Source organism: Hevea brasiliensis, chromosome 10 (genome assembly GCF_030052815.1).
Source record: "Hevea brasiliensis isolate MT/VB/25A 57/8 chromosome 10, ASM3005281v1, whole genome shotgun sequence".
Lineage (NCBI taxonomy): Eukaryota > Viridiplantae > Streptophyta > Magnoliopsida > Malpighiales > Euphorbiaceae > Hevea > Hevea brasiliensis.
Genome location: NC_079502.1, coordinates 91,089,997 through 91,116,630, shown reverse-complemented (window position 1 = coordinate 91,116,630; position 26,634 = coordinate 91,089,997). Strand labels below are relative to the sequence as shown.

The window sequence follows — 26,634 nt, the reverse complement described above, 5'->3', positions numbered from 1 at the left end:
TTTAGGTCTACCCCTTTTTTTCTTTCTATCCTCTAGCTTAATGTGCTCTACTTGTCTAACTGGAGCCTCCGTATGTCTACGCTTCACATGACCAAACCACCTCAATCTCCCTTCTCTCAACTTATCTTCAATTGGCACCACTCCTACCTTTTCTCTAATACTTTCATTACGGACTTTATCTAGTCTAGTATGGCCACTCATCCACCTTAACATTCTCATCTCTGCAACTCTTATCTTAGATGTATACGACTCTTTTAGTGCCCAACACTCACTACCATATAAGCATGGCGGTCATTATGGTATGCAGTAAAATTTTCCTTTTAATTTATTGGGAATCTTACGATCACATAAAACTCCCGTGGCACGTCTCCACTTCAACCATCCGACTTTAATCCTATGACTAACATCCTCCTCACATCCCCCATCTACTTGAAGGACTGAACCTAGATATTTAAAGTGAAATTAAAATATATATATTATATTTAATTAATCATTTATATAAACAAGATGCAGTACAAAGAACAATACTTGATAAAATTTAAATTTGACATAAACATTATATTCAAAATTAAAATTCAATTATATATTACTGAAACACATTTTAATAGAATTTAATCGAATAAACACTAAAAAAATACACAAGTCGTTGTTTGTCTTACCCTGCCGGGCTGCCCGCTATATAAATTTGGTACTTCCCCCTCTTCATTCCCTCACACAAAATCTCCTTCTTATTTCTCTTACTACATAAATTTTAGAAGCCATGGCGGTTTCTAGTTCTTCTTTTATAGCAAACCAATCTCTCTTTCCATTCTTGAAAGCTCCAAGATCAATCCTTTATGGCAGAAAACAGGTGTATAATAATAATAATGATGATGATGATGATGATGATGTTCATCTTGTTAACCATCTTCATTTCTGGTTTATTCTTTACGCTTTGGTGTTTGATGATGTGATCTTGTTTATGGGTAGTTAAATGATGGTTGGTTATTCGTTTCAGTTCTTTTTACAAGCATCTGCCGGCCACCCAGATGAGGAAGGGAATACGATGATAAGCAAAGATCAAAATGGCTGGAAAATTGATTTCTCAGGGGGGAAAACAGCCACACCATTGCTGGATACAATCAATTACCCAGTTCACATGAAGAACCTATCCACACAGGTAACAAGAAAGAGAAAAAAAACAAAAAAATACGCAGAGCTGATGGTGATCTTCTGTATCTGTTTACAGGGTTGTTATCACACCAATGAGAACTGCTGCTTCCTTTTTTTTTTTTTTTTGGCGTTCTTGTTTTGTTTGCTTTTAACGTGGAATCTTTTTGAACTGCCTACTTATTTTGGTTGTTATACATCGATAACTTTCAGGATCTTGAACAACTAGCAGCAGAGCTTCGAGCAGATATTATATACAGTGTATCAAAGACAGGAGGGCATTTGAGTGCCAGCTTAGGAGTTGTCGAGCTAACAGTGGCTCTGCATCATGTGTTCAACACCCCTGACGATAGAATCGTTTGGGATGTTGGTCATCAGGTGGGATACTCTACATTCCAAACAATCAGTTTTTAAAAAAAAAGAAAGAGCAGAATGGTGAGTTTGAATGTCCAGAGTATGTAATCCTAAACAGGGTCTGGATTTTTTTTTTGCAGGCATACCCACATAAAATTCTAACGGGAAGAAGGTCTAGGATGCACACCATAAGGAAAACTTCAGGGCTTGCAGGATTTCCTAAAAGAGATGAGAGCGTTTATGATGCCTTTGGCACCGGACATAGCTCCACAAGCATCTCTGCTGGTCTTGGTATGTATAGGCGCAGCTCTTTTTATTCAGAAGTGTAATCTTTATATCTATAAGTGCATAAACTATTAAGTGTATTTAGTATATATGTATTATTTTTTATAATTATGTAAAATATTTTTTTTATATTATAAATATAATTCACTTTTTTTAAAAGAAATAGTACTACTTTTATATGTACTAAGAATTTTTCATAATATTTCCTATATTATAAAGCAAGCAGTATTCATATAGTGTTACTATGTGATATTTTTCCTAAAAATTTATCACGTCACACTCCATAAATGATTATATAATTTTTTTTAATTTAATTAATTATTTTTTTATTTTTTAATTATTAAAAAATTTACCATATATCACCATCAATAAACAGTGTATGATTTTTTTATACTAATTATTTTATTTTTTTTTAATTTTTTAATTATTATTAGTATTAGTATTACTACTTAATTGTTATAATTTAAATTATCATTTTCTTTAAAATTTTATTTTTAAAAATTAAGGCATTTGTGATTAAATGTACTATTTAAAAATTTTTTATATTACATTTTTTATAAATTTATTTATAAAATAAAAATATTATTTACCACGTATTAACATCCATAAAAAATAGTGTATAACTCTCCTTCTACTAATTATTTTAATTTTTTTATTTTTCTTTTAATTAAAATTATTATTGACATTATTACCTTAATTTTTATGATTTAAATTATTGTTTTTTTTTAAATTTGATATTTAAAAATTAATATATTTGTAATTAAATACATTATTTAAAAATTTTTTACATTAATTTTTTTATTTGAATTCATTTATGCAAAACATTATTTGCTACATGTCACTCTTTACAAAGAATGAATATATAATTCTCTTTTACACTAATTATTTAATTTCTTTAATTTTTCTTTTCATTAAGATTATTATTATTATTAACTTTATTATTTTAATTTTTTATTATTTAAATTATTATTTTCTTTAAAAACTAACTTTTAAAAATTAAGACCTTTACGATTAAATATATTATTAAAATATTTTTTTATTACTTTTTTTTTATAAATTTTAATTTATTTATGAAAAATATTATATATTAATTCATACTTATTTTTTACTTTATTTTTAATTTATGAAATATCTTTTCTTTTTATAAAAAAAATAAATGATTGTAATTTATTTCATACTGATTAAATAATAAATATGAACTTTATTGTTAGAATTTTAAACTTGCCTTCAGAAGAGAATTTTGTATCATTATTATAACATTATCTCCTTAAATATTTCATATGTTAAACTTATTACATATAATTAATGTATAATTTATATATTATTATTTAAATAATTTCATATTATTGCACTAAATATTATTTAAAATACAAAAAACACAAAATTTAAATTTAAAGTGATTCAGCATAAATTTACTTTATAAATAAATATTCTATTATAAGCAAAATAATTACAAACACTAAATATTTCTATCTTACAGATCACTCAAACTCTCATATCCAATTACACTCAAAACCTCTCAAAAGTTTGGTTTATAGAAAATTCACTCTAATTTTCTCTCTCACAAAATGGGTTTTCTATCGCAAAATTGGGCTCCTCTCAAAATGGAGAATCAATCTCCTTATATAGCTAAACATGATCTGCTTACTGAGTCGCAATTCAGTAGCAAATTGGAAAAGTTAATTTCCTTTTTATTTTTTAATTATTACTTTACTTGTAAGTTTTGACCCACTTTATAAGACTTCAATCCTTAACAACTAAGTAAATTTAAGTCACCGTTTAATAATATAATTTTTCCCATTAATCCAGTTAGTATGCAAATCAAATTGAATAGAAGAGATCCAGGTACAGGCTATATGCAACAATTAAATTCATATTACTAACCAGTACTGCTTGTACAAGTAGGAATTCAATGTAGTAATAAGTTTTCTACAAAATAAAATGTGCAGGAATGGCAGTTGCAAGGGACCTGTTGGGGAAGAACAACAATGTCATTTCTGTAATCGGAGATGGAGCCATGACAGCTGGACAAGCATATGAGGCCATGAACAATTTAGGATTCCTTGATGCTAATCTAATTGTTATATTGAATGACAATAAGCAAGTATCTTTACCCACTGCTACGATCGATGGCCCTGCAACTCCAGTTGGAGCACTTAGTAGTGCTTTGACCAAGCTCCAGGCAAGCACCCAGTTCCGCAAACTTCGTGAAGCTGCAAAAGTAAGTTACAAGTTTTCTTTCTTTTTTATTTTTATTTTTATTTTTTTATCTTCATGCTCTGGTCCTCGCATCTAATTTCAATATCAGAAGACATCTGACTTTGGTTTTGTGTGTTGAAGAGCATCACAAAGCAAATAGGTGCGCAAGCGCATCAAGTTGCAGCGAAGGTAGATGAGTATGCAAGGGGAATGATTAGTGCTTCTGGATCTACTCTCTTCGAGGAGCTAGGTTTATATTATATCGGTCCAGTGGATGGGCACAACGTTGAAGATCTAGTGACCATATTTCAAAAAGTTAAAGCAATGCCTGCCCCAGGACCAGTTCTGATTCACATTGTGACAGAGAAAGGGAAGGGCTATCCCCCAGCTGAGGCAGCAGCTGATAAAATGCATGGTGAGACTACAACTTTCTTGTCACGTAGTGGTGTTATGAATTCCTTAGAAGATCCTTATTCTTTCATACTCTCAGGTGTCGTCAAGTTTGATATTCCAACTGGGAAGCAATTCAAGCCAAAATCCCCTACACTTTCATATACACAGTACTTTGCTGAAGCTCTGATCAAGGAAGCTGAGACAGACAACAAGATTGTAGCCATTCATGCTGCGATGGGTGGTGGGACTGGTCTCAATTATTTCCAGAAGAGGTTTCCAGATCGCTGCTTCGATGTGGGCATCGCAGAGCAACATGCTGTTACATTTGCAGCTGGTTTGGCCACTGAAGGACTTAAGCCATTCTGTGCTATCTACTCTTCATTCCTGCAACGAGGTTATGATCAGGTGAGCCAACGGAAGTTGATACTTGATTAATTAAGATAAGTCCGCTGCAAAATACCATACTAAGTTTTTTCTGGGTAACATAGGTGGTACATGATGTGGACCTTCAAAAGTTACCAGTCCGCTTTGCCATGGATCGAGCTGGTTTGGTTGGTGCAGATGGACCCACTCATTGTGGAGCATTTGATGTCACATACATGTCTTGCTTGCCCAACATGGTGGTCATGGCCCCATCTGATGAAGCTGAGCTGATGCACATGATTGCCACTTCTGCAGCCATAGATGACAGACCCAGCTGCTTCAGGTTCCCAAGGGGCAATGGAATTGGAGCAGCTCTTCCTCCTAGCAACAAAGGAACCCCACTTGAGGTTAGCATAAGCAATCAACTCAGAAAATTACATACAGCAGAACTAATAACAGATAACCAAAATGTTTCTTTTTTAATTACTGAATAGATTGGAAAAGGAAGAATACTGAAAGAAGGCGATAGAGTTGCCATTTTGGGATATGGTTCTATAGTTCAACAATGTGTAGAAGCTGCAAGCATGCTCAGAACCCGAGGCATTTCTGTTACAGTAGCTGATGCGAGATTTTGCAAACCTTTAGACACAGATCTTGTCAGGAGATTGGCTAAAGAGCATGAGTTCCTAATTACAGTAGAAGAGGGTTCCATTGGAGGGTTTTCTTCCCATGTATCCCACTTCCTGAGTTTAAGTGGCATTCTGGATGGACCAATAAAGGTGATTTTTCTTTCAACATGCAAATTTCAGCTGCTTCGTAAAAGACTTGCTTTCATTTTGTTCCCTTTTCAATTTTTTTTCTGTTCTAACCTTCTTAAAGCGTATTGCAGTTGAGACCAATGGTTCTTCCTGACAGATATATTGAGCATGGATCACCTCAAGACCAAATTCAAGCAGCAGGGCTCTCCTCAAACCATATCACTGCCACAGTCTTATCTCTCTTGGGGAAGCCAAAAGAAGCTCTTCAGTTCAAGTGAAGTGAGTATTGCTTCAGGAATAGCAAAAGCCATGCACATCACTGTAAGTGAGAGACTCCTGTAAAAATTGCAATTTAGAAGTTCATAGTTGGATATTAATGTACAAAGATTTGGAACTCCTCCAATCCCATGACTAAAATGGATCTCGATATGAGGATTCAAAAATGATTCACTTCAGTTTAAGTCACCAATGGCGCCTCTGTATATGCACTAGTCAGAACTTTAAAAGACAAAACCGAGAAATTTCTCTTAAAACATTCAGTAATATTCCTTCTTCTATTCTGTTTGTTCATATGTAAAAACAGAAGTATTTGTCAATATGAAACGCAAACTTCCATGCACATAGTCCAAAAAATACATTATGCTCTGAGTGAATCATTTAGCGAATACAGAAGTATTGGCTTTTGCTGTGAGAAGATGTAGCCAATTTACATTGGATTCAAGTACAAACATGGTAACTTCAAGATTCGGAACAAACAAGGCATATCTTCGAAAATTCAGAAGAAAAAAAAAGGGGAAAATTTTAGAAGACAATTCTGTTACCTGCTACAAATATTTAAAGCACTCCTCTATCTTATTCCATGCAAGTATTCAACCAGTGCATATCTGGGATGCCCAAACAAGAAAGCTCACTGACTTTATAAACCACTTTTCTTTTGTGGTGAAAACAACTGACCCTACAATTTATGGCGATGGAATATGCTTCTTCATAGCAACAGTTGGCTCTCAGATCCCTCCTGATTCAAGTGGGGGATTTCTTGCACTATTTAGTCCTAATTCTACTTACACTGGCTTCATAGAAAATCAAGTTGTTGCGGTTGAGTTTGATGCTTAGAGAAACACCTGGGATCCAAGCTACAATATTAGTCATGTAGGGATTAATGTAAACTCCATTGAATCTGTAACAAATGCTCCCTGGATTTTTAGCAGTGGATTGGTTGCAAATGCATGGGTGACTTATAGCTCCAGCAGCAATACCTTACGTGTAGACATGATTTACGGCTCTGAGAATCAAGCCTTCGTTGGGAATCAAGGCCTTCTGTATTCAGTAGATCTGAGCGAAGTGTTGTCTGAATACGCCATAGCAGGTTTCTCTGATGCTACAGGTGCACCCGTTGAAATCAGTAACATTCTTTCTTGGGAATTTTATTCAAGCTTGGAAAATTAATACATCATGATGAAAAATAAAACTATAATAAGTGTTACTCGTGTGAACAATTAATAAACTTCGTTGTTCACACAAATTAATCAGCCAATTATTTCCTGGGAGGAGGTGTTGTTAAGCCTGGTGTAATAAAAGGTTTCATTTCATAAATGAAGTGAAACTTATGTTCAAATTCATTATCTTTTTTTCCTTCTTGGAAACTCTACTTCATCTAAGTTACACAATTCCCATTTCATATTTCACATCAGTCAATAATTCATCTTTTGTAATGAGTGGAGATTCATATTAATTAAGCAAACATTTGATTGACTCATTGCCTTGGCTATAACAATTAATCCACCCAAAGGCCTATAATGAACACAATTAGTCTAATGTAACGCATTAATTTTTTTCTATATTAACTTGATTAAATAATTGTATCTTGTCAACAGTTATATATTTTAAATGCTTTTTCCAGATTATTAAAAGATGAAACCTTTTCCCTCTAAGCAGAAGTTTTTCCTTATCATTCATAAGCAAGAGTGAATTTTTGTCTTTTGGTGAATCACCACTCAAGCAATTCTATCTCATTCATAGCCAGCTAGGTCAAATTTCACTTAGCAGTGAATTATAATGAATCATATAATTAACTAAATTAAAAATTGCTTTGAATTATTAAAATTTGTTTAGAATACTCAATGATAAATTTAGATTTTCTTTAAATTTTATTTAACTCTTTTTAAGGTTCAAAATCGAGATTTTATAATTTTAAACTCCGTTTGTTTCACGAAAAATATTTTCTTGAAAAACATTTTTTACATTTTCTGACGTTATTTTTCTGGTCAAAGGAAAAAATAAATCATTTTAAAAAAAATAACTTCTATTTTTAAAAAGAAAAAGTCATTTTTTTAATTTTAATAGTCTTATTAACATATAAATACATTTATACATATATAAAATAAACACATATAATTAATTAACATTATAATCAAATAACGAAAAATATTTTTATGAAAAACATCTTTTTAGAAAATATTTTTCATGTATATAAATTATTTTCTGAGCTTTAGAGATAATTTTAAAATTTAGATTTTAGTATATACTTGTATTGGAGCAATGACAATAATGTTTTTCAGCAAGTGGGATAACTTAAATCTCCAATTATAAAAAAAAAAAAAAAAAAAAAAAAAAAAAAAAAAAAGCATCCTTAAATTAAATTCGAATTCTAGATAGGTTGTCCATAGTTCAAATACGATGACTATTTTCTTTCTTCTCTTTGGTACTTGCTATTGCCTTGTGGTAGGAGAAGAAGTGGCCAATATATAATGGATTCAAGTAAAATACATGGTATTTTCGAAAATTTGGAATAAACAATGCATTACTTCGAAAATTCAGAAAAGCAACTAACAAAAAGTTTTTACGGTATACATATAAATGGGGGGTATTTTGTTCTAATTCTACTTCCACTGGCTTTGTTGCGTTTGAGTTTGATACTTGCGAGGACACTTGGGAATGGATTACAAAGCTATAAAAGTCACGAAGGGATTAACATGTAAACGCCACTGAATCTGTGGGAACTGCTCGCTGGGTCGTTGACAGTAGATAGGTAGCAAATGTATGGGTGATTTATGACTCCAGTAACAAGAAATTAGGTGTGTTCGCGATTTAAGCTGAGAATCCAGTCTTAGGTAGGAAATATTTAGCCTTTCATATGCAGTTGATTTGAGGAAAGTGTTTTGCTGTAATGGTTTGGCTGCTGCTACTGGTGGACTGGTTGAAATTCGTACATGCTTTCTTGGGAATTATATTCAAGCTCGGAGAACTAAGGGATTATTAGGGGCTCTTGAAGCACATGATTAGAAAACATAAATTTCATTTTCTATAAATAAGGAAAAATTGAATATTTATATCTAAAGAGCATTATTTTATAGTACTCGTTGTAAATTTAATAATTTGCCTAAAAAACTAGTCCACCAACGTAGAAAATAAAAATGTGGTAAGTGTTGGTATTGTTGAAACTCAATGAAATTCATTGTTCCACAAATTAATTAGGAAAATTATTAACTGCATTCGGAGAACAAAATTGTAGTGTTTCTTATTTATTTTTATAAGTAAAATTATTTTATTAAATTAATCAGGAAAATCTCAGTATTAGTATGCTTATACTAAATCCAAATCAATTGACTTCCTCTATACACCTAAAATTGAAAAAACCTGGAAGAAAGGTACAAAGTCAAAATGGATACCTAGCAATCAAAACACAAACTCAATTCCTGCTGTGGGAAGGACAAAGCTAAGCATAAAGACACAACAATGGGAACAGAAAACTTGAAACAAAAAATGACATAGAGAGCAAATTAAGCAACTAGAAGACAAAAAGTAGCACAAAAATCCGGCATAGAGAGCAAAGCTGATGCCGAAAACTCAAGTCTACATCAAAACTGAACAACTAATTAAGAAGTCCAGAGAATATGAGTACCGCAACTTACAAACCTAGAGTGGCGCAACAAAGTCCGTTGAGTAGCTCAGACCTTGCTTGGCTAAAATATCAACTACTGAATTGGCTTCCTTAGAGTATGAATTAAAGAGACCATGGGAAGTGATTAAATCAAGCTCTAAATTGAGTTGATGATGACGGAGAACTTCCAGGGGGCAAAATCCAGGCTTGTCAATCAACAAACTACATTTATCGAATCCGACTCAATGATGAGAGATTTAGGGAAGCAACCTAGTTCTGGTAGGTCCACAGATAACCTTAGAGCCTTGCATATGGCCAACGATTCAACTTCGTTTGATTCTATGATACCTACTAGGCATGAAAATACACAGCAAAAACAAATTGAGGAATCTCTAAGAACACCACCTACTGCACTTCTCCCAGGCTTGCCAAATGAAGAAGCATACGTCTAGGGAGGAGCAGCCCATAGGAGAAGTGGACGCTGCTTGGGAGGATTTGATCATGATTGAATTGTGGCTGAGGTAATCCACAAGTTTGATCTTAAGAAGGGAAATTTTGCACGTATAGCCTTCATCTAGGTGGAGAGGCGATGTAAAATAAGAGAGCATAGAGAGGCAGTGGAGGTATCATAGTCATTAAAAACTTTTTCATTCCGCGCCAACCATAATAAGGCATTCTGCCCAAACTGTGTGTTAAAAGTTAAAAAAATTTCTTGTTTCTGTGCGTGAGAAGAAGAAATTCCCAAACCATGGTGAATCTCGGCAAGGTGGCAGAGTCAACCATGAAACCGACATTAAAATTATCGGCATATGATACTGACATTAGAAGAATTTTTTTGCTAAACAAAACTCCCTAGTTGCCGATATATAGTTAAATTATCAGTATGCAAAGTGCTATCAGATGGTGCAGTAATTCCTCTGCCATGTGACCAAACGGACTCTTAAAATGTCGGTAATTATTGCCCTACTGTCTCCCATGTCTCCTACGCCAAAATAACTTATTCTTTTGATTTGTGAAATGGATAAGCACATATAAAGTTGACATACCAAAAACTTGGAGGAAATTCATTTTCATAAAATTATTTAACTAAATATTAAATATTTAAATAATGTAATTATATGAATTAATAATTGTGTTAAATCATCTAAAGTTAGAATATTTAATTATTTAAAATAAAAATAATTACATGAAATTAGTTAAATATATAAATATTAATTCAATAAATAAAATTAAATTAATTAATTTTAATTAATCTGTATATGTATGTACGAGTGAAAGGGTGAACTTTTGAAACAATAAAATATCCTTAAATTTTATATTATTTACCGTTTTATTATTTTTAATTATTTATATTCATTTTAGAGTTTTTTTTTTTTTTTGATAACTTTAAAATTTCTACCTTACTTGTAGTTCTACATAACTAATTACAATAAATTAAAATTTTGTAAAAAATTAATTAATAAATTCATATTTCTTTAAAAAAATTGTGAATTTATGTTAAAAAAAAATTCCAATTTAAATGGCTTTTAATTATACTAATAATTAATACTCTAGATTTTAATTAATAAAATTCTATTTTTCTTAATTCCGTTCCAATTTAAAAACATAAACTTAGCTAAACTAAAATTAAATTTGAAATAAAAAATAAATACTATGCTTAGATAAAGGAAAAGAAAACTTGTAGAATCATAAAAAGGACTTTAACGACGGGAGAAAAAATTTTTCTTTCGGATCTTTATTAACAATATATATAATCTGATGGTTTAACTAAAACATTATATAGATATGGCAAAAGTTATTATATACAATTAAGTGCAGAAACATTAATTATTATAATTAATAAAAATTTATAAATTATATTTTATTAAACAATAATCATAATTTTTATAAATCATATATTTTATTAACTTTAAATAATCAGAAATAATTCAATAAAGAAAGTCTATAAATCATAATGAATATTCATTGTAATATTTTTTCAGTCATGAATTAAGACATTAATTTTAAAAAAATTTAATTCATGATTTATAGACATTAATTTATGAAAAAACATTTAATTTATTATTTAACACAATTATTAATTCATATAATAATAATTTTATGAAAATGAATTTCCTCCGAGTTTTTGGTATGTCAACTTTATATATGCTTATCCATTTCACAAATCGAATGAATAAATAAGTTGTTTTGGCATGAGAGACAGCAGGGCAATAGTTACCAGCATTATAAGAGTCAGTTTGTTACTGTACCATCTGACAGCGCTCTGCATGCCATAATATAACTATCGGCAACCATGGAGTTTTGTTTAAAAAAACTTTGAAATCGATTCTTCTAATGTCGATATCATATGCTGACTTTTTTAATTTCTTTTTATGGTTGATAGATTCACTTTAGTTTGAGAATTTCTTCTTCTCACACACAGAAACAAGAAATTTTTTAGCTTAACACACAGTTTTGGCAAATGCCCACCATGATAACCATAAAATAGCAAAAGATAAATTGCATCAAAATTTCCTTTGAAAAGCACCGTTAGCAAGAAAGCATCATTCATCAAGCAATTCAAATACAGAAGCAGAGAGGCAAAAGGATATATTCCTCCAATTCACAAACCAACTCCACACTAATCATGAGTGTTGACATGCCAAAAAATATATGCGAGACTGTTTCCCTTCCAACATAACAGAATTGTAGTGTTCATTATATTCACATACAAGTGGATTCCTCCCTGAATTGTGAGAGGTAAATCCATATTTATGTGAGTGAATAAGCAATATAATGCTTCCGGTGTACTAAAATATATGGACCTGTAACAAATCATGGAAGATGAATTCTGAAGATATGTGGGTGAAAGTATAAAAATGGGAGTATTCTATGTTAACTTCCCTGATTAATTGGCTCCTTAAGTTTAATCAATTTTGAGTCGATTAGTACAGGAACACATGGACATGGGATCTATTCTATAATCATATGGGAATTAACGTAAAACGATCCATTGAATCTCGGGAAAGTTTTACCTGGGTCGTTTCTAGTGGATCAGTGGCGCATATGCAAGGGTGGAGAACAACTCCACTTCAACATAAGAGTGCTTGTGACGACTGACGTTAGGAATCCAGTATCCGGTGCGTATCGCAGCCGTTCGTTCCCTTCGTATACGGTTGATCTGAGGGAAGTGTTACCTGAACATGCCGTTATAGGTTTCTATGCCACTACGTGGCCGTCCTTCGTCGCTGCAAAGCAAAAGTCTGATATATACTGAAACCCTAAATTTTATACTCTTTTAGATAAACTCAATTATTAAATTTCATTAATCTAATTGTGAATTCAAATTAACCCTTGAATTTATAGCATAGAAAACCCTAATGCACTTTTAAACTAGTAATTAATAAATGAATTACTTCCCAAAGGGCAGCCAATTATCATGCATGGCAGACTGGTGTTGGCCCATAACAAGAATTATTACCACCAGAGCAACAGCGATCAAAGGCGTGTATCCCTCGGAGAAGCACCGGTCCCTAAACGCTTGAAAAAAGCTACCACACCATCTTGATTTATTGAAACTACGGCTGGAGGACAACATTGGCGGTGGCGAGCAATGGGAGATTTTGAATATGAAAATAGGCATGATTAGGAGTAGCCATCGCATCATTCGTCTTTTGGATTTTATCATTGATTCAAACGACAGGTAATATGGAAACAAAATGTGAACAATGAAGGCCAAGATGATGAGGATAACAGGGTATGGCTTGGGATCATGAGACAGCGTCTCTTTGACATAGGAGAGTTTGCTTCTGTAAGGACTCATCAAGCATTAATGGTTTGATTAAAAAGAAGAAAAATTGTACTTTTTTTTTGGGTTTGGTCCATGCAAAATAAATAAGGGCAAATTACAAATTGACAGTTTTATCCTGATTTTTACACAATAAAAAGTTCTTTGAATAGTTAATTTACTTTTATACCCTTTACTATGTTATTTTTTCTTTTTTTTTTAAATAAAAAAAATTAAAACTTTTATTTCAATTATCAATTTTAGTTAAAACTTTAAATTTTATCAATTTGATCATAAATAAATCTTTTTAATTGTTTTCAATTTTAGCAATAAATTTAATTAAAAATAATTAAACTCATCAATTCACAAAATAATCCAAATTTTTTCATTTATTATATAACAATTTTAGCGATTCCTCTTAATTTTATCAATTTATTCAGTAGTTTTTTATTTTCATTTATTTTAAAAAACTTCATATTAATAAAAAAATAATAATAAAATAATATATCAAATATTATTAAAATATTATTAACTTAATTTTTAATTTTTTCTCTCCTTTTACTTATATTTTTAATCACATCTTCTCATTTATTTTTTTTTTAAATTTAAGCTAAAAAAAAATAATTAATCAAATGTTTAAACATAAAAAATGAAAAAAATCATATAATCAAAATAAATGTAGAAAAATTGATTAGAATAATATCTCATTCCGATTGCACAGCACCATAACCTTTTCGGATCATATTATAATTCAAACTCATAAAAATTATATCCAAAATTCAAGTTATATCATAACACTTTCTAATATAAGAAGTGAGATTTCTTAAAATAAGATGGGATGCATCATAATTAAAGTTATTTTTGTGTTCAATCATAGACATGAAACATTTAGAAATTATTAAAACATAAAACCTTAGACACAACATTTATGAGAGTTTATATTATCTAATTAAATTGGAGCTCATATGCAAATTGATGAAGTTTCACTCTGATCTAATAGTATGTTCAAAACCAATCTTGCTTTATTTTAAGTAATTAGGTTTTGTCAAATAGCGTATTATTAATCTTGAATTATATATATATATATATATATATATATATATATATATATATATATATATATATATATATATATATATATATATATCGTAATTTGTTGATTAAGACTTTAAGACAACATTTCAAGGGATGATGCTAAGAAACTTTTTTTCCCCTTCTCTTCTCCCATTATGCATCTAAAATAGGACTGTGATGCATTTCAAGGGATGCATAGAGAATCAAATTGTTGTTGTTGAGTTTGATTCTTATTAGAACTCATGGGATCCAATCTATAATCATATAGACATTAACATCTACTCCATTGAATCTGTGGTATATGCTCCGTGGTTAGGTGTCAGTGCCAGTGGAATCTGTGGTAAATGCATGGGGTGAGTTATGACTCTACTGCCAAGACCTTGAGCATCTTTGCCAATTCAGTAATGGAGGAAAATTTCAGCTTGTCGTATGCCGTTGATGTGAGGGAAGTTCTGCCTGAATGGGCTACAATAGGTTTTTCTGCTGCATCTGTTGAACTACATAGCATTCTTTGTTGAGAATAAACAATTCATTAATAAATAAAGCAGAAATTTAATTAGCCTAACTTCATTTTTCTTTGAAACCTTTGCATGCTTTTCTTTGTCTTGGTGCAACTAGCCATGAACACTTGAACCTAAAATCCTTGTCCAAATCCCAACCACATTAATAATTTGAGTCTCATAGCTCCATTTTCTGAGACTTTTTAACACCTATAATTTAATGATTTACACGGAAGTGAGTGACCCCAAGTGAATGATTTAAAGATCCTACAAGCTTTTAACCCCAAAGGGGGAAAAATCCCTGAAGTTCAATTATTAACTTGAATATCTAAAGTAATTATTATGTAGCAGTAGACACTTGGTGATTCAAATAATAGACTTTAGCCCATTATTATACAAGACGCTGCTAGAATTATATAACAGACGCTTAAACTTTATCAATTAACTTTAATTTAGTAATACTGAGTGATTTTCAAAATTAAAGTTTCTCCCGATCAAAATTAATTATATTAAAAAATATATATTATTAAGATAAAATGATATAATTATATACGTGATAAATTGATAAATGACTTTTAGTTGTTTGTATAGAAATGTATATTTAATAGTATTAATAATAATATATTTTTTCATAATTTTCAAGGTATTTAGAATTTATTAAATTTAATTATAAAATATTAATATTATATTTTTAATTTTTTATAATATTTTATTATTTATTTTTTATATGTTATCTTAAAAAATTTCTAAATCCACCAATGTTTTTGCCTATCAATTTTGAATAATATCTAATGAGTTGCTGGTATGCATTGAGTTTTGCTGCTATGTAGTGATTGATGGGCTGCCTAGTTTTGCTCCGTTTGCTGATCCTTGAATTTTGCTCGGTGATGTTTTGTTCTCTTATAACGATGAAGAAAATAAAAAGGGGTTTTTGTTCTGTTATGTGTTTTGAAGTTGGGTTGCATCAGTGGTGTCCTTTCCTTGGAAATTTTAGTTTCGTTGAAACAAGCAAACTCACCCGCGCGCGTTGATGTAGATTTACAAATTATTTTTATTTTTTAATGTTTTAAGTATGTTTATCTATAAAGTTATTTTAATAACAGAGTAATAATTAGTATAAATAAATTAAATAAAAATATTAATATAAAATAAAAAAAAATTAAATGATTATAAAAGTAACGGTTGAATATTAAAATATTAAAATTAATTGAAATTAAAAAGATTTTTTAAAAAGTGAAAGGTGATTTGGGTGTTTGATGAAGTCGATAGAATAAAGCATTGAATAGATTGGCATTTATGTGCAAAAGGAGTAAATAATTTTTTAAAAATAAAAGGGAGAAAATTTATTTATGAATAATCAATGTGAATATTATTTTAATATATTAAAAAAAGAATATATAACTTTTAAAAATTAAAAAGTAACAGATAAAAAAGAAGATAAATTGTATAGTACAAGAGTAAACAATTAAATAAAACAATTTTTTTTAAAAAAAATTATTGTATTTGTGAATATTGAATATGGATATATTTTAATATATTATGAAAAAGAATAAATTATTATAGAAAACAATTTAAAAAATAAAAATATAATATTCAAATGGTAAAGATGGATTTGTTTTAATGTGGTTATCATCTTAATATATTATGTAAAAACAATAAACAACCTTTAAAAGGAATAATTTTTAAGAAAAAAAAGGTATATTGTTCACAGGAGAAATAAAAAAAGATTTCAAAAAGATTAAATAATTAGAAAAAAAAAACAATTTTGAATGATTAGTGTAACAGTTCAGTGGTTTGCAGGTATGCTAAATTAATTGATGTGCTGGGCCTTATTGTAATTGAAATTAAATGCCTTTCTTTTATTTTTCATTCTCAATTTACTAAAAAGCCCCTAAATGAGCCCACACATTATATTATACATATACACTAAAACAGATTCCCTGAACACCGTTCATGATAACAGTGATCTATCGCAGATGCTTGGCAGTCATGGTTTGGTTCATGGTTCAGGCCGCACTCTTGGCTTTGATTGTAACATTTTTACCAGTTTTTTTTTTTTAAACTTAGCATAGCATCTAGGTTGGAAGTTAATGGAAGGACGGCTGACCTGGGAACAGGATGATGTGCTCATTCTAAATTTTTCTTGGTTCTAATCATTCAACAAAATCCTCTTATTATTAAAAAAATAAAAATAAAAGGGAAAGGTAAACGATTGATCTAACAAGATATTAAAAGCATATGATATCATGTCAAGTTTTGCAATTAAATATCAACAAATCCAGTGTAATTGTACTCTGCACTTCCAAATCTCAAGAACCTGTTAGAAAGACCTCTTCTACGGCTTTGATCTTGCTGGGAAACCTCACCCTACATAAAAGTTAGCATTTCCACGTTGACACTGAACCACACACGTAAGATATGTCCATGCTTCGAGTGGAAATATACACAAATGACATCTACGTCCAACAATCTGCTGCAAACTATATTTGGTTAGATTGTAGTATGTAAATTACTGGTCGGCTAAAATGAAGGCTTGAAGCAAGCTCTGTGCTGCCCTGGTTTGATCTGGTGTCCCTGATATAACCACCATTCTCTCACTCTTGCTGGGAGATGGATCACGCACTTCAACTCTTGCACCTGAAATCTGATGAAATGAAACCACTTGTCAATTAGTAACAAAATACATGCATCTGTGTGCGTGTGTGCGTGCGCGCGCACGCGCCTGCGCACGCTTGTTTTGATCTGTATGTCATCCACAGATTATCTGATTTTGAGTGTTCATGAGAGAGATCAACACTAAAAGTTGTTATAGCCGAATGACAGAACATAATCTCTTATTGATTGAAAAAAATTGATAGAATCATGTGCTTATTGCATAAGGAAGTTGCTACTAGACTGGGGAAAAATAAAGCACTAGTGGAATCCAATACACAAATACCCTTCTACTACAACACACTGGATCTAAATCTTTCACCAATTGATCATGATTGCACAGTACAGCCCTTATTTAATTAAGTTATCAGTCTATCTTGATTTAATATTTTAGTATAATTATACTCAATTGCAGAACCAGTGCATATATTATAATTGGAGATTCATTTTGAACTATTTGTGATCAGCTGTTAGTGCCAAACACTACAAATTAACACAAACCAAAATTTTAAACTTCCAAACTCCTATTTCATGCTATTATATTTTCCTATTGTATTGCCAAAATTAGTTGGCTGGAAATAACTTATTTATCAATTTGATAAAACCAAGCAGTTTCTAATCCTCCTATTCTTCCTTTCTATGGTTGGCAAACAGATAATTACCTGTCTTAATCTAGCCAGATTGTTGCCATCATCACCATAAATAGAACCAAGAATATCTTCAGAGACTATCAGCTCCAAGGTTGTATTTGCCACTATAGCAGATCTTTTTCGACGGCGCAAACTACTGTAAGCACGAAGAGTGGTTACATGCATGCGAAATCCATTCTAAGAAATTTTACATCTATAGACATTAGATGATGAAAAAAGATGGGGTAAGCAACATTTTATTTTCTTTTTCAAGATGTAGCAGGCAATGACAAGCTGCCGGATCTAGGACAATATAGTGATGCCTTACGAACATGTGTTAAGAACCATTACCAAATGCCATTTAGTGCCAATACCAGAACAAGCAATGTTATTAACAAAGCAAAGGTTCTTGGTAAGTGAAGTCCTTGGCTCCCTGATTGAAAGAGCAATGATTTTTTAAAGCCTTTGTCAAGACTCATCCTACTACAATATGATCACTTAGACCATTACAGACAAGACTCATTATCATTGGCTATATAGGTAATTCAATTGGAGCAAAAAAATAAAACTTTACCACAGATCATCACACAAGGATGACATGTGAAGTAACCTGTCTGATCACTGATGCCTATCCACAAACAATAAAAGCAGACAAATTAAGGTCTTTGTTTCTAGAATTCAGCCAAATTTATATATAAAAAGAATTTATTTGTAACTTTCAGCAACTTTTCAATAATAAATAATTTTGTTTTGTTGCATTATATTAGCTGTTAACTTTATATCTTGCAATCTAATAAATTTGTCATTAAATACTAGTTATCTCATCTATGCTGTGCAGAATGAGTACGTAAATGCAAGAAATGCAACCAAAAGAAAATCTGTTATTTAAAACTAACACAAAGAATACTTATAAATTTTTAAAAAGATACTAGTAATTTCAATTAAAAATTAAGAAAAAGCGACCTGTTATTAGTGCTAAACTATTATAAATATATTGACATGACAACAGTAAATTTACCAAAACAAGAATAAAATTCTAAAGTAAAATGTAAAAAGTAATAAAATATTATGAACAGCCTAAAAACTTTGGCATTAACATATTCAAGCTCACCAGTGCAGATCTTACCAAAATTATTAATGATAATAGTTATTTATCAACAATAACCAAGCTACACTTCCACAAGAGTCATACAAAAATACATACAGTATGTTTATGCCAAATGTTTTTACTTAATTATGAATTTGTTACTATGAATGCAAACAAAACTGTATATTACTAATACAGTGGATAATTTTATTAATCTCTTTTATACCAACCACTTAAATATGTTATTAAATTTGAAATTCATACATTTTGTTCACTTCCATTGCCATTATACGAAAACGGAGATGTATTTAATAAATATATTGAAAATAGTTAACTTAAATTCTATATTTAGTTTCTCCACCCTAATATTATGGCCATTTTCAAAACCTATCCAAGACACTGTAAACAAAGTATCCTTTGATTACATAATAATTGTCAATAAATGTTCAACAATAAATCCAAAAGTAGAGTGTGATCATGAATAGTTCCACCATGTAGCAAAGGATAAGACAGGGAATATAGAAAGAAACGATAAAAAGAAAATCAAGGTTGAATAATTTGTGTTGTGCGGTGCTGACCTGTCAAGTTCTACACTCCCTCCAAAAGTTGTTGAGCCTTTTCCTGCAGTCTGCAATCATATACCCACTTTCAAACACTGAGGTCCTTGGACAGAGATCCAACTCCTTAAAGAATGAGAAAGAACAGTATAAAATTCAAAATAAAGGAATAAGAAACCAGTTACCTGTTGCATATGCAATGCAGATGAACGACTGCCAATGTTGGAGAGTCCAGGTTGATTTTTTTCTTTTGTTAAAATAGTTTCTTGAATGAGATCAGAAGCTAGGTCTGATGGTGAATGTGATTCATGACAAGTAGTCTCTCTCACTCCACCAGGACTCCTTGCACCTACCTCTTTAAGCACCTCTTTGGGCAGAAACAAGTGAAGTGACCTTTCAAGTTCTGAACACCCACCAGACAAAGTTGAGCTGTTTCCATTATTTTTAATAGTTGTTGCATGCGTTTTTCCAAATTTCTGCAATCACACAAAACAAGAAGGCCCTCAGTCGGAACTAAACATAAAAACTGCAAAATAAGGAAGAAATCCTGCTACCTGTGGTGACCGCTGTCCCGACGAAGAGGCATTGCCCAAGTTGTTGGAAAGTCCAAGCCGATCCATTCCTCCTTTCAAACTACATTCTCGATCAGAATTAAGAGATAGGATTGGTTGCTGCAATCTAGGAGAAGCAATCTCCATTACTCTTCCATGGGGACTCCTTGTTCTCACTTCATTGAGCAGTTCAGTACGAGAAAGATTATCCCTCAGTTTCCTAGTAACTAGAAACAGAGCATTCTGTACATTTTTATACTCACCAGTGATCTGCAAAAAGTACAACAATTTCAGTATAATTTGATTGGCACATGGTTTCCAAAGTACGTTGATAATTGAAATTTAAAGAAAAATAACCCAAATTTTCTGTAGAAACCTAGAGTCTCTACCAATTAGCCAGACAACCAACCTTTACAAATGGGACGTTCTAAAGTCTATGTGATAACATTCAAGCACCTATATCAGATAAAGTTTCTGAATAAAATTAAGAAGAAACCCTATCTATCAGAGAATCATAAAATATTAATTAAAGAATACAATAAAATTAGGATTGGTATATTTTAGGGTTTTTTCTATCATTCCTATTAGGTTTAAACTTTTCCTATCCATATTTCATATTATGTAGGTAGTAAAAACTGATGTCATCAATAGAACTTGAGGGAATTTTTCTGAAGTTACCATAAGGGCAATAACAAATGAGAATCATACCACATTACACCAAACATGCATATTCTAAGTCTCAGCAATTAATGCAGATCAATATACGAAATACTGAATGTAAAGATTACAAAGATGCAATAATATAAACCCAATAAATGTAATTATAAATATTTGTGGCGTCCCATATTGCTTCTATGCATCCAACCACACTAAAAGTGCAAGGGCATTTCAATACGATGTTACAAAAAATTCGATAAAATAATTCAGAAGAGAAGTTATAAGGAATATTAAAAAAAAGAAAAGAATTAAATGCCTATTTCAAGCATATACAATGATAGTTGATCATAGAAGCATCAGAACTTCTAACATGTCAAATGCAAAGGTAAAATTGAAATAAAGTACATGATAGAGAAGGTATTGTGATGCAAAATTTTGATTATATTTGGATAGCGACAGAGAACTTTTATAAGCTTGTAAACCATAATATTTCCAGCATAAAAAGATCAACCTGAGTGGCAATATCAACTGGTCGTAGTTGTATTTATATAATAGTGCAGCGGAAATTCTTAAAATCCATTTTATACAATTCACCAGCTCAGACAGAAAATGATGAAGCAAACAATACAGTCATAACCACACCTCTATTACTACATCATTTTCTGAAGTACAATCCATGACATGTTTCCCTTCTAAGATCCGTATATCAGCTAATTCTGTCATTTCAGAATCTATCCCACCACCATTCCCAATCAGGCAACAAACAACATCTGATGCCACTAGGAGCCTTGCAGTTACAGTACTACCCTTAATCAAGCCTGATGAATGCCCCTTTTCAATGTCATGCTCAATAGATCTAGCAAAGACAAGAATAACAGCTTTTTGTGCAGGAGAGTACGATGATTCAAGGTTCTGCAAAAGATGACAACAACCCAAGATCAATGGAAAAAATAATATGCATTGAGATGATGATAACCCAAAACGCAAAGATGCTACCAAGCCATTGTGAGATTCTACCTGTGTTAATGTATAAATGTAAGAATTGGTACTAGTGCTTCTACAACTATAAGCATGTCAATAAGTAGTTCAATAGTAGCATGACTAACCTCAAATGCAGAAATGGTGACTACACGTGCACCAGACATAGTTATTGGAGCTGCAAACATGATAGAAGCACCTGTTTCATTCTGTAGAGTTCTTACTATGGTTCCTTTCTTGCCAATTATGCTCCCAGCTGCACCATTGGAGCAAAGCAGCCTAAATGAAACTTCTTGTCTTGTAGATTTCACATCCTGGTTGGGGTCTTCATCAGCATCTGAGGATAATGAATGGGAATTTGCAGAATTTTCAATCAAAGGTGGTAACAATGAACTAAGATGTGGGAAGAACTCTGCATGCAGATCAGAAGAGGAAATGTGGGAAGCTCTCTCAACAGGTCTGTTCAAAAGCATTGGTTCTTTGTTATACGGCGGACAATCGTGAAGACATTCAGTTACAGCGACCAGTGCTTTCTTTACAGCCAAAATATCACCTGTAATCTGCCATAACATAAAATCTTTTTCACATGGGAAGAAGGAACCAATATTTTTGTTCCACAGACCACATTTACTGAACACAAATTGGATATTTGTCCCTAAGAAACAAAAATTTTGTAGAAATTGAAGCCATGTCCTAGAAAGCTCAGGTTATCTGTTTTTATCATCCACACTTAACAGCAAAATTTATCTCAAGAGTAAAGTAGCTATTGGAATTCACGAAAATATCTTGTTGCAGTTGAAAAGAACCAAGCGGAACAAAGCCTAAAGTCAAAATCATCTCTCAATTTTCTTTCATTTTCTCTTATTTTCACTGCCAACGAACCAAACAAAAGTCTGCCAACACAAAAAAAAAAAAAAAAAAAGAAACGACAAAAGAAATAGACAAAAAAGCATATAATCAAAGAACACGATCAATAGGGAAAAAACCTGAATCAATTCATCGTCCTTCGCAGCGCATTGTGGGGCCGGCAGGATCCTAATCTGGGCCCCGCACTATCTCCTCATTCTCACGACATTCTTCCCTCCTCTCCCTACTACGGCACCAATCTGCGTCGTATCGGCCAGAAGTCCACAATAGCCCTCACTCACGCCCCTCTCACTATCATCAACCCGTCCGCTATGAGCGCCAACCTCCCACATCCTCTCACAAACCCTAATCACCGCCTCCTGCGCTACCGACACGAGCTCCTTTTCATCCTCATCATCACCCTCCATTGACTTTAACGCGATTCTCCTCCCGGGGGATGCCGGCCCGATTACCACGATAACCCGGTGGTCCGAGCCTTGCACTAGCTCTTCGCAGCGGATGGTACAGTCGGTGTCGCGTCGAATTTGAGAGATGATGGAGCCGGAAGGACCGATTAGGCCGCCGATGATGGAAACATGGCAGATGACTCGGAATGCCACCTGGCCGGGTTGCAGCAAGATCGGCTGCGGGGGACGGGGGCGCCGCCTGGGACGGTGGCTGGAGAATTGGTAGTCGCGGTGTTGCATTAATTAAACGGCGTCGTATCCGAAGACTTGTAGTCGCTCCTCCCTGGAAAAGGAGGGTATTCTTGCGTTTGGTTTGTCGGTACAGTTCAGACAAGCTGCAACTCCGTACAGTTGGGTAATGAGCTCTGAAGCGTGGGATTCGAAGTGTGAGTGAGAAAGACCGGGCCTGAGGGAGTGATACGCGCGCCAGTTGAATTGCAATCTTGTAAAGAAAGGTTGGTTACTTGGTTTGGTAGATACTGTATCATTATGGCTTAATGTCAGTTTTACCCTTAATGTTCAATTTAATTATTTTAATTTTTATTTAAATTAATTTAAAATTTTTAATTTAAACTCAATTTTACTAAAATAAATAAGAAATTGAGTTTCGTCAAAATTTTTAATTTTTAATTTTTAAAGTAAAATAAATTTAAATTTTAAATTTTAAATTAATTTAAACAAAAAATAGTTAAATTTAAACATTTTAATTGGTAAAATTGAACATTTAGTCTGTTATAATTAAATATTTACTTTAAGGATTTAATTAAATTTAAAATTTTATAATATAATTAAAATTAATTGATGAAAAGAAATTAATAATTGTAAAAAAAAATTAAAATAATAAAATGGTAGGAAATGGAGAGAAGCAAAGGGGTTTGGTTGGTTGTGAAAGAAATCCTTTCCTTCTTCCAAGAGGCAAAATTTGTTTAAATAAAATATAAGCTTAATAAAAAGGAGAAAAAAGAAATGGCAAGTGGCAACATGTGAATCGTTAATTGCACAGAATGTTGCCATTACTGTTTTGCTGTCGAGGAGCAGGAGCAGGTTATAGGTCTACCCCAAATTTTGAACTCCACGGCCCGGATCATATTTGTATCTTAAGCTCATTTTAAATACTATGTGAACATCCATCTTTCGCTAAAATTAAAAAAAATATATATTTTTTACTTAAAAATAATATTAATAAAAAATATAGTCTAAAAATAAAAAAAAATTAAGAAATTAAATTTCTTGATTTTTAAAATTAAATCAAGAAATTTATTTTAAAAATTACGAAATTAAATTTTTAATTTTTAATTTAAATTAAAAAATAAAAAATTTAGTTTGTAAATTTTATTTTTTTAGTTTAAATTGAAACTTTTAAACAAATTTTGACAAACAATCGAACTAAATTGAACTTTCAAAACAAATATAAGAGCTAAATTTGTGAGTGTATAACCTATTGGTTTTACTTTTTTAAATAATTAATTATACTTAAATATTTAAATAATTATTATTGTATTGAGAAATTCTAAACTTGTATGAAGAATCAAGTGACATAAAACTTGAAGCAGAGAGCACCATGTATTCTATTTTAATTTTTCTTATATAATTTTATTATTTATATAATATTGTTTTGGGATATATATAATAAAATTATTTAAATTTGTTAAATTTTGTTATAAGGATTTATTTTTTATAAAATTATTATATATAACTATTTAAAGAATAATTTTTATATTGAGAAAATGATTAAATTTTTATTTTTATGGGAAATAGCTAAAATTGGAAGATTAAATTATATATATATATTTTTTTTTGAAGCTATTAAATAGTATAGATATTTTATCATTTTGGAAAACCATAAAAAATGCTTTGAGATATCATTAAGCTCTATTTGGAGTAAATTATTTGGAAGTAAGAATTTGATTGAATTCTCATATAATTATATCTAATTTTTATTTTTTTTAACTAAAAATTTTTTAAGCTAAAAAGTATTTAGATCACATTCAGTATAATGTGATATAAATATTTGATTACTTTGTTTAATAACAAAAAAAATTAATGAAATGATATTTATATAATATAATTAATTACACTTTAGATTATGTAATTATCATTGCACATAAAAATGAATATAATCATAATTATTCATCTTGGCTTTTTTACTTATTATTGACATTACCACTAAACCACCGCTACCCCAATCGCCTTTACTGCTACTAACACCACATACTACCATCATCACTTAATCAATGTTGTTATTATTATCACAATTACCACTATCACCATTCAGTGCTATCACCATTCAGTGCTATCACCATCGCTACCTAGCCATTGCCACTACCACCACTCCCACCCTACCCTTACTCTATTACCATCATCACCACCATTACTTGAAATATTGTCATCACTAGCACCATTATTACTACAACTACTTAACTATCGTTGCCACTGCTACCACTACCATCACCGTCATTTAGTTATCACTATCATTACTTGGCAGTGGTAATAGTGAAAATATTAATAAATTCAAATTAAAATAGTATATAATAAAATATTATTACTAATTTGATTACATTCCATATGTCTTTATTGTAATGGTAATTATATTACATTTTTCTTATTTCAAATAAAATAATGTTATGCATAATATATTGCATAACATTATAATTTTAATTCTATTATATAATTAATTTTATTTTATTATATTACGTTATACTAATGTAACATAATAATTCTTTCATTCTAAAATGAAAATTTACTTTAAAAAAATTCAAATAAATTGAATTCCTAAGAAATTTTAGTTACATTTGAGGTGAATGTATCTTTCTTCAAGAAATAAATGTAAACATATTCTAAAAGAAGAAAGAAAATGCAAACCTAAATATTAATGAGAAAATTAAAATTTCGAGTATTTTCATTAATTATTAAATAATTCTTTATAGAATATTTGATTCGGCTTATAAGTTAATCAAATATATTTATAAATATAAAATTATAAGTATCTTAATATTTGATTTAATTTTTAAATTAAAAAATTACTTAAAATAAATCATAAATTATAAGTAATCCTCTTTATATTAGGATGACTAAGTTACTTATACATTAGAACAGTAACTTTCTTTTCTTTAAACAAAAAGGAGAGAAAAAAATCATAGCGCAAACCAACACCAGCCTGGCATAAGCCACGCCCACAACACTATCATTAAGCCAATCCAACAACGCAGAAAGAAGAGAATTCAGCCTCTGCAAGCAACAATGCTTCCTTAGCTAACTAGTCAACACAAAAGTTGGACTCTCTAAAATTACGTGACGCAGAAACAGGCCAATCCTTCTCTAGAAGTCTACTCACTTATAAAACTAGAGACCGCACACCACTAGGAGGATTCATTCTTCCTAAAATGAAATTCACCGCGCATAACTATCACAATCCAGCAATAATTTCCTAATCCTCGCCTCCCAAGCTAGCCCAAGAGCTTTCAAAACGGTCCAAATCTCAGTCACCAC

General features: G+C 31.2%; 2 protein-coding genes and 1 pseudogene across 2 annotated transcripts; 2 read left to right on the top strand and 1 right to left on the bottom strand.

The window, feature by feature from the left end:
* Nucleotides 1–723: 723 nt before the first annotated feature.
* LOC110632700 (probable 1-deoxy-D-xylulose-5-phosphate synthase 2, chloroplastic) lies at nt 724–6,120 on the top strand. Its single transcript, XM_021781018.2, has 10 exons — nt 724–850; nt 998–1,159; nt 1,363–1,527; nt 1,644–1,794; nt 3,738–4,009; nt 4,129–4,402; nt 4,478–4,785; nt 4,869–5,150; nt 5,238–5,522; nt 5,633–6,120. Exons 1-10 carry the CDS (start codon nt 761–763, stop codon nt 5,777–5,779), a joined length of 2,136 nt encoding a protein of 711 aa, XP_021636710.2. The 5' UTR covers nt 724–760; the 3' UTR covers nt 5,780–6,120.
* A 110-nt stretch (nt 6,121–6,230) lies between these two features.
* Nucleotides 6,231–6,947, top strand: LOC131183785 (lectin 7-like; annotated as a pseudogene).
* Nucleotides 6,948–16,933: 9,986 nt separating this feature from the next.
* On the bottom strand, nt 16,934–23,599 carry LOC110632692 (KH domain-containing protein HEN4). The gene is given in 8 exon segments (XM_021781005.2): nt 16,934–17,365; nt 18,036–18,159; nt 19,668–19,717; nt 19,832–20,122; nt 20,201–20,467; nt 21,497–21,766; nt 21,961–22,392; nt 22,819–23,599. Coding segments are annotated over 8 exon segments (2,136 nt in total). The 5' UTR covers nt 23,386–23,599; the 3' UTR covers nt 16,934–17,230.
* Nucleotides 23,600–26,634: the final 3,035 nt, after the last annotated feature.

What these genes read in the sequence shown, in the direction of transcription:
- LOC110632700 (XM_021781018.2), top strand. Translation starts at nt 761, where the DNA reads ATGGCGGTTTCTAGTTCTTCTTTTATAGCAAACCAATCTCTCTTTCCA. An exon ending in TCCTTTATGGCAGAAAACAG is followed by an intron (nt 851 to 997) that starts GTGTATAATAAT and finishes TATTCGTTTCAG; the next exon opens with TTCTTTTTACAAGCATCTGC. An exon ending in TTCTGGATGGACCAATAAAG is followed by an intron (nt 5,523 to 5,632) that starts GTGATTTTTCTT and finishes AGCGTATTGCAG; the next exon opens with TTGAGACCAATGGTTCTTCC.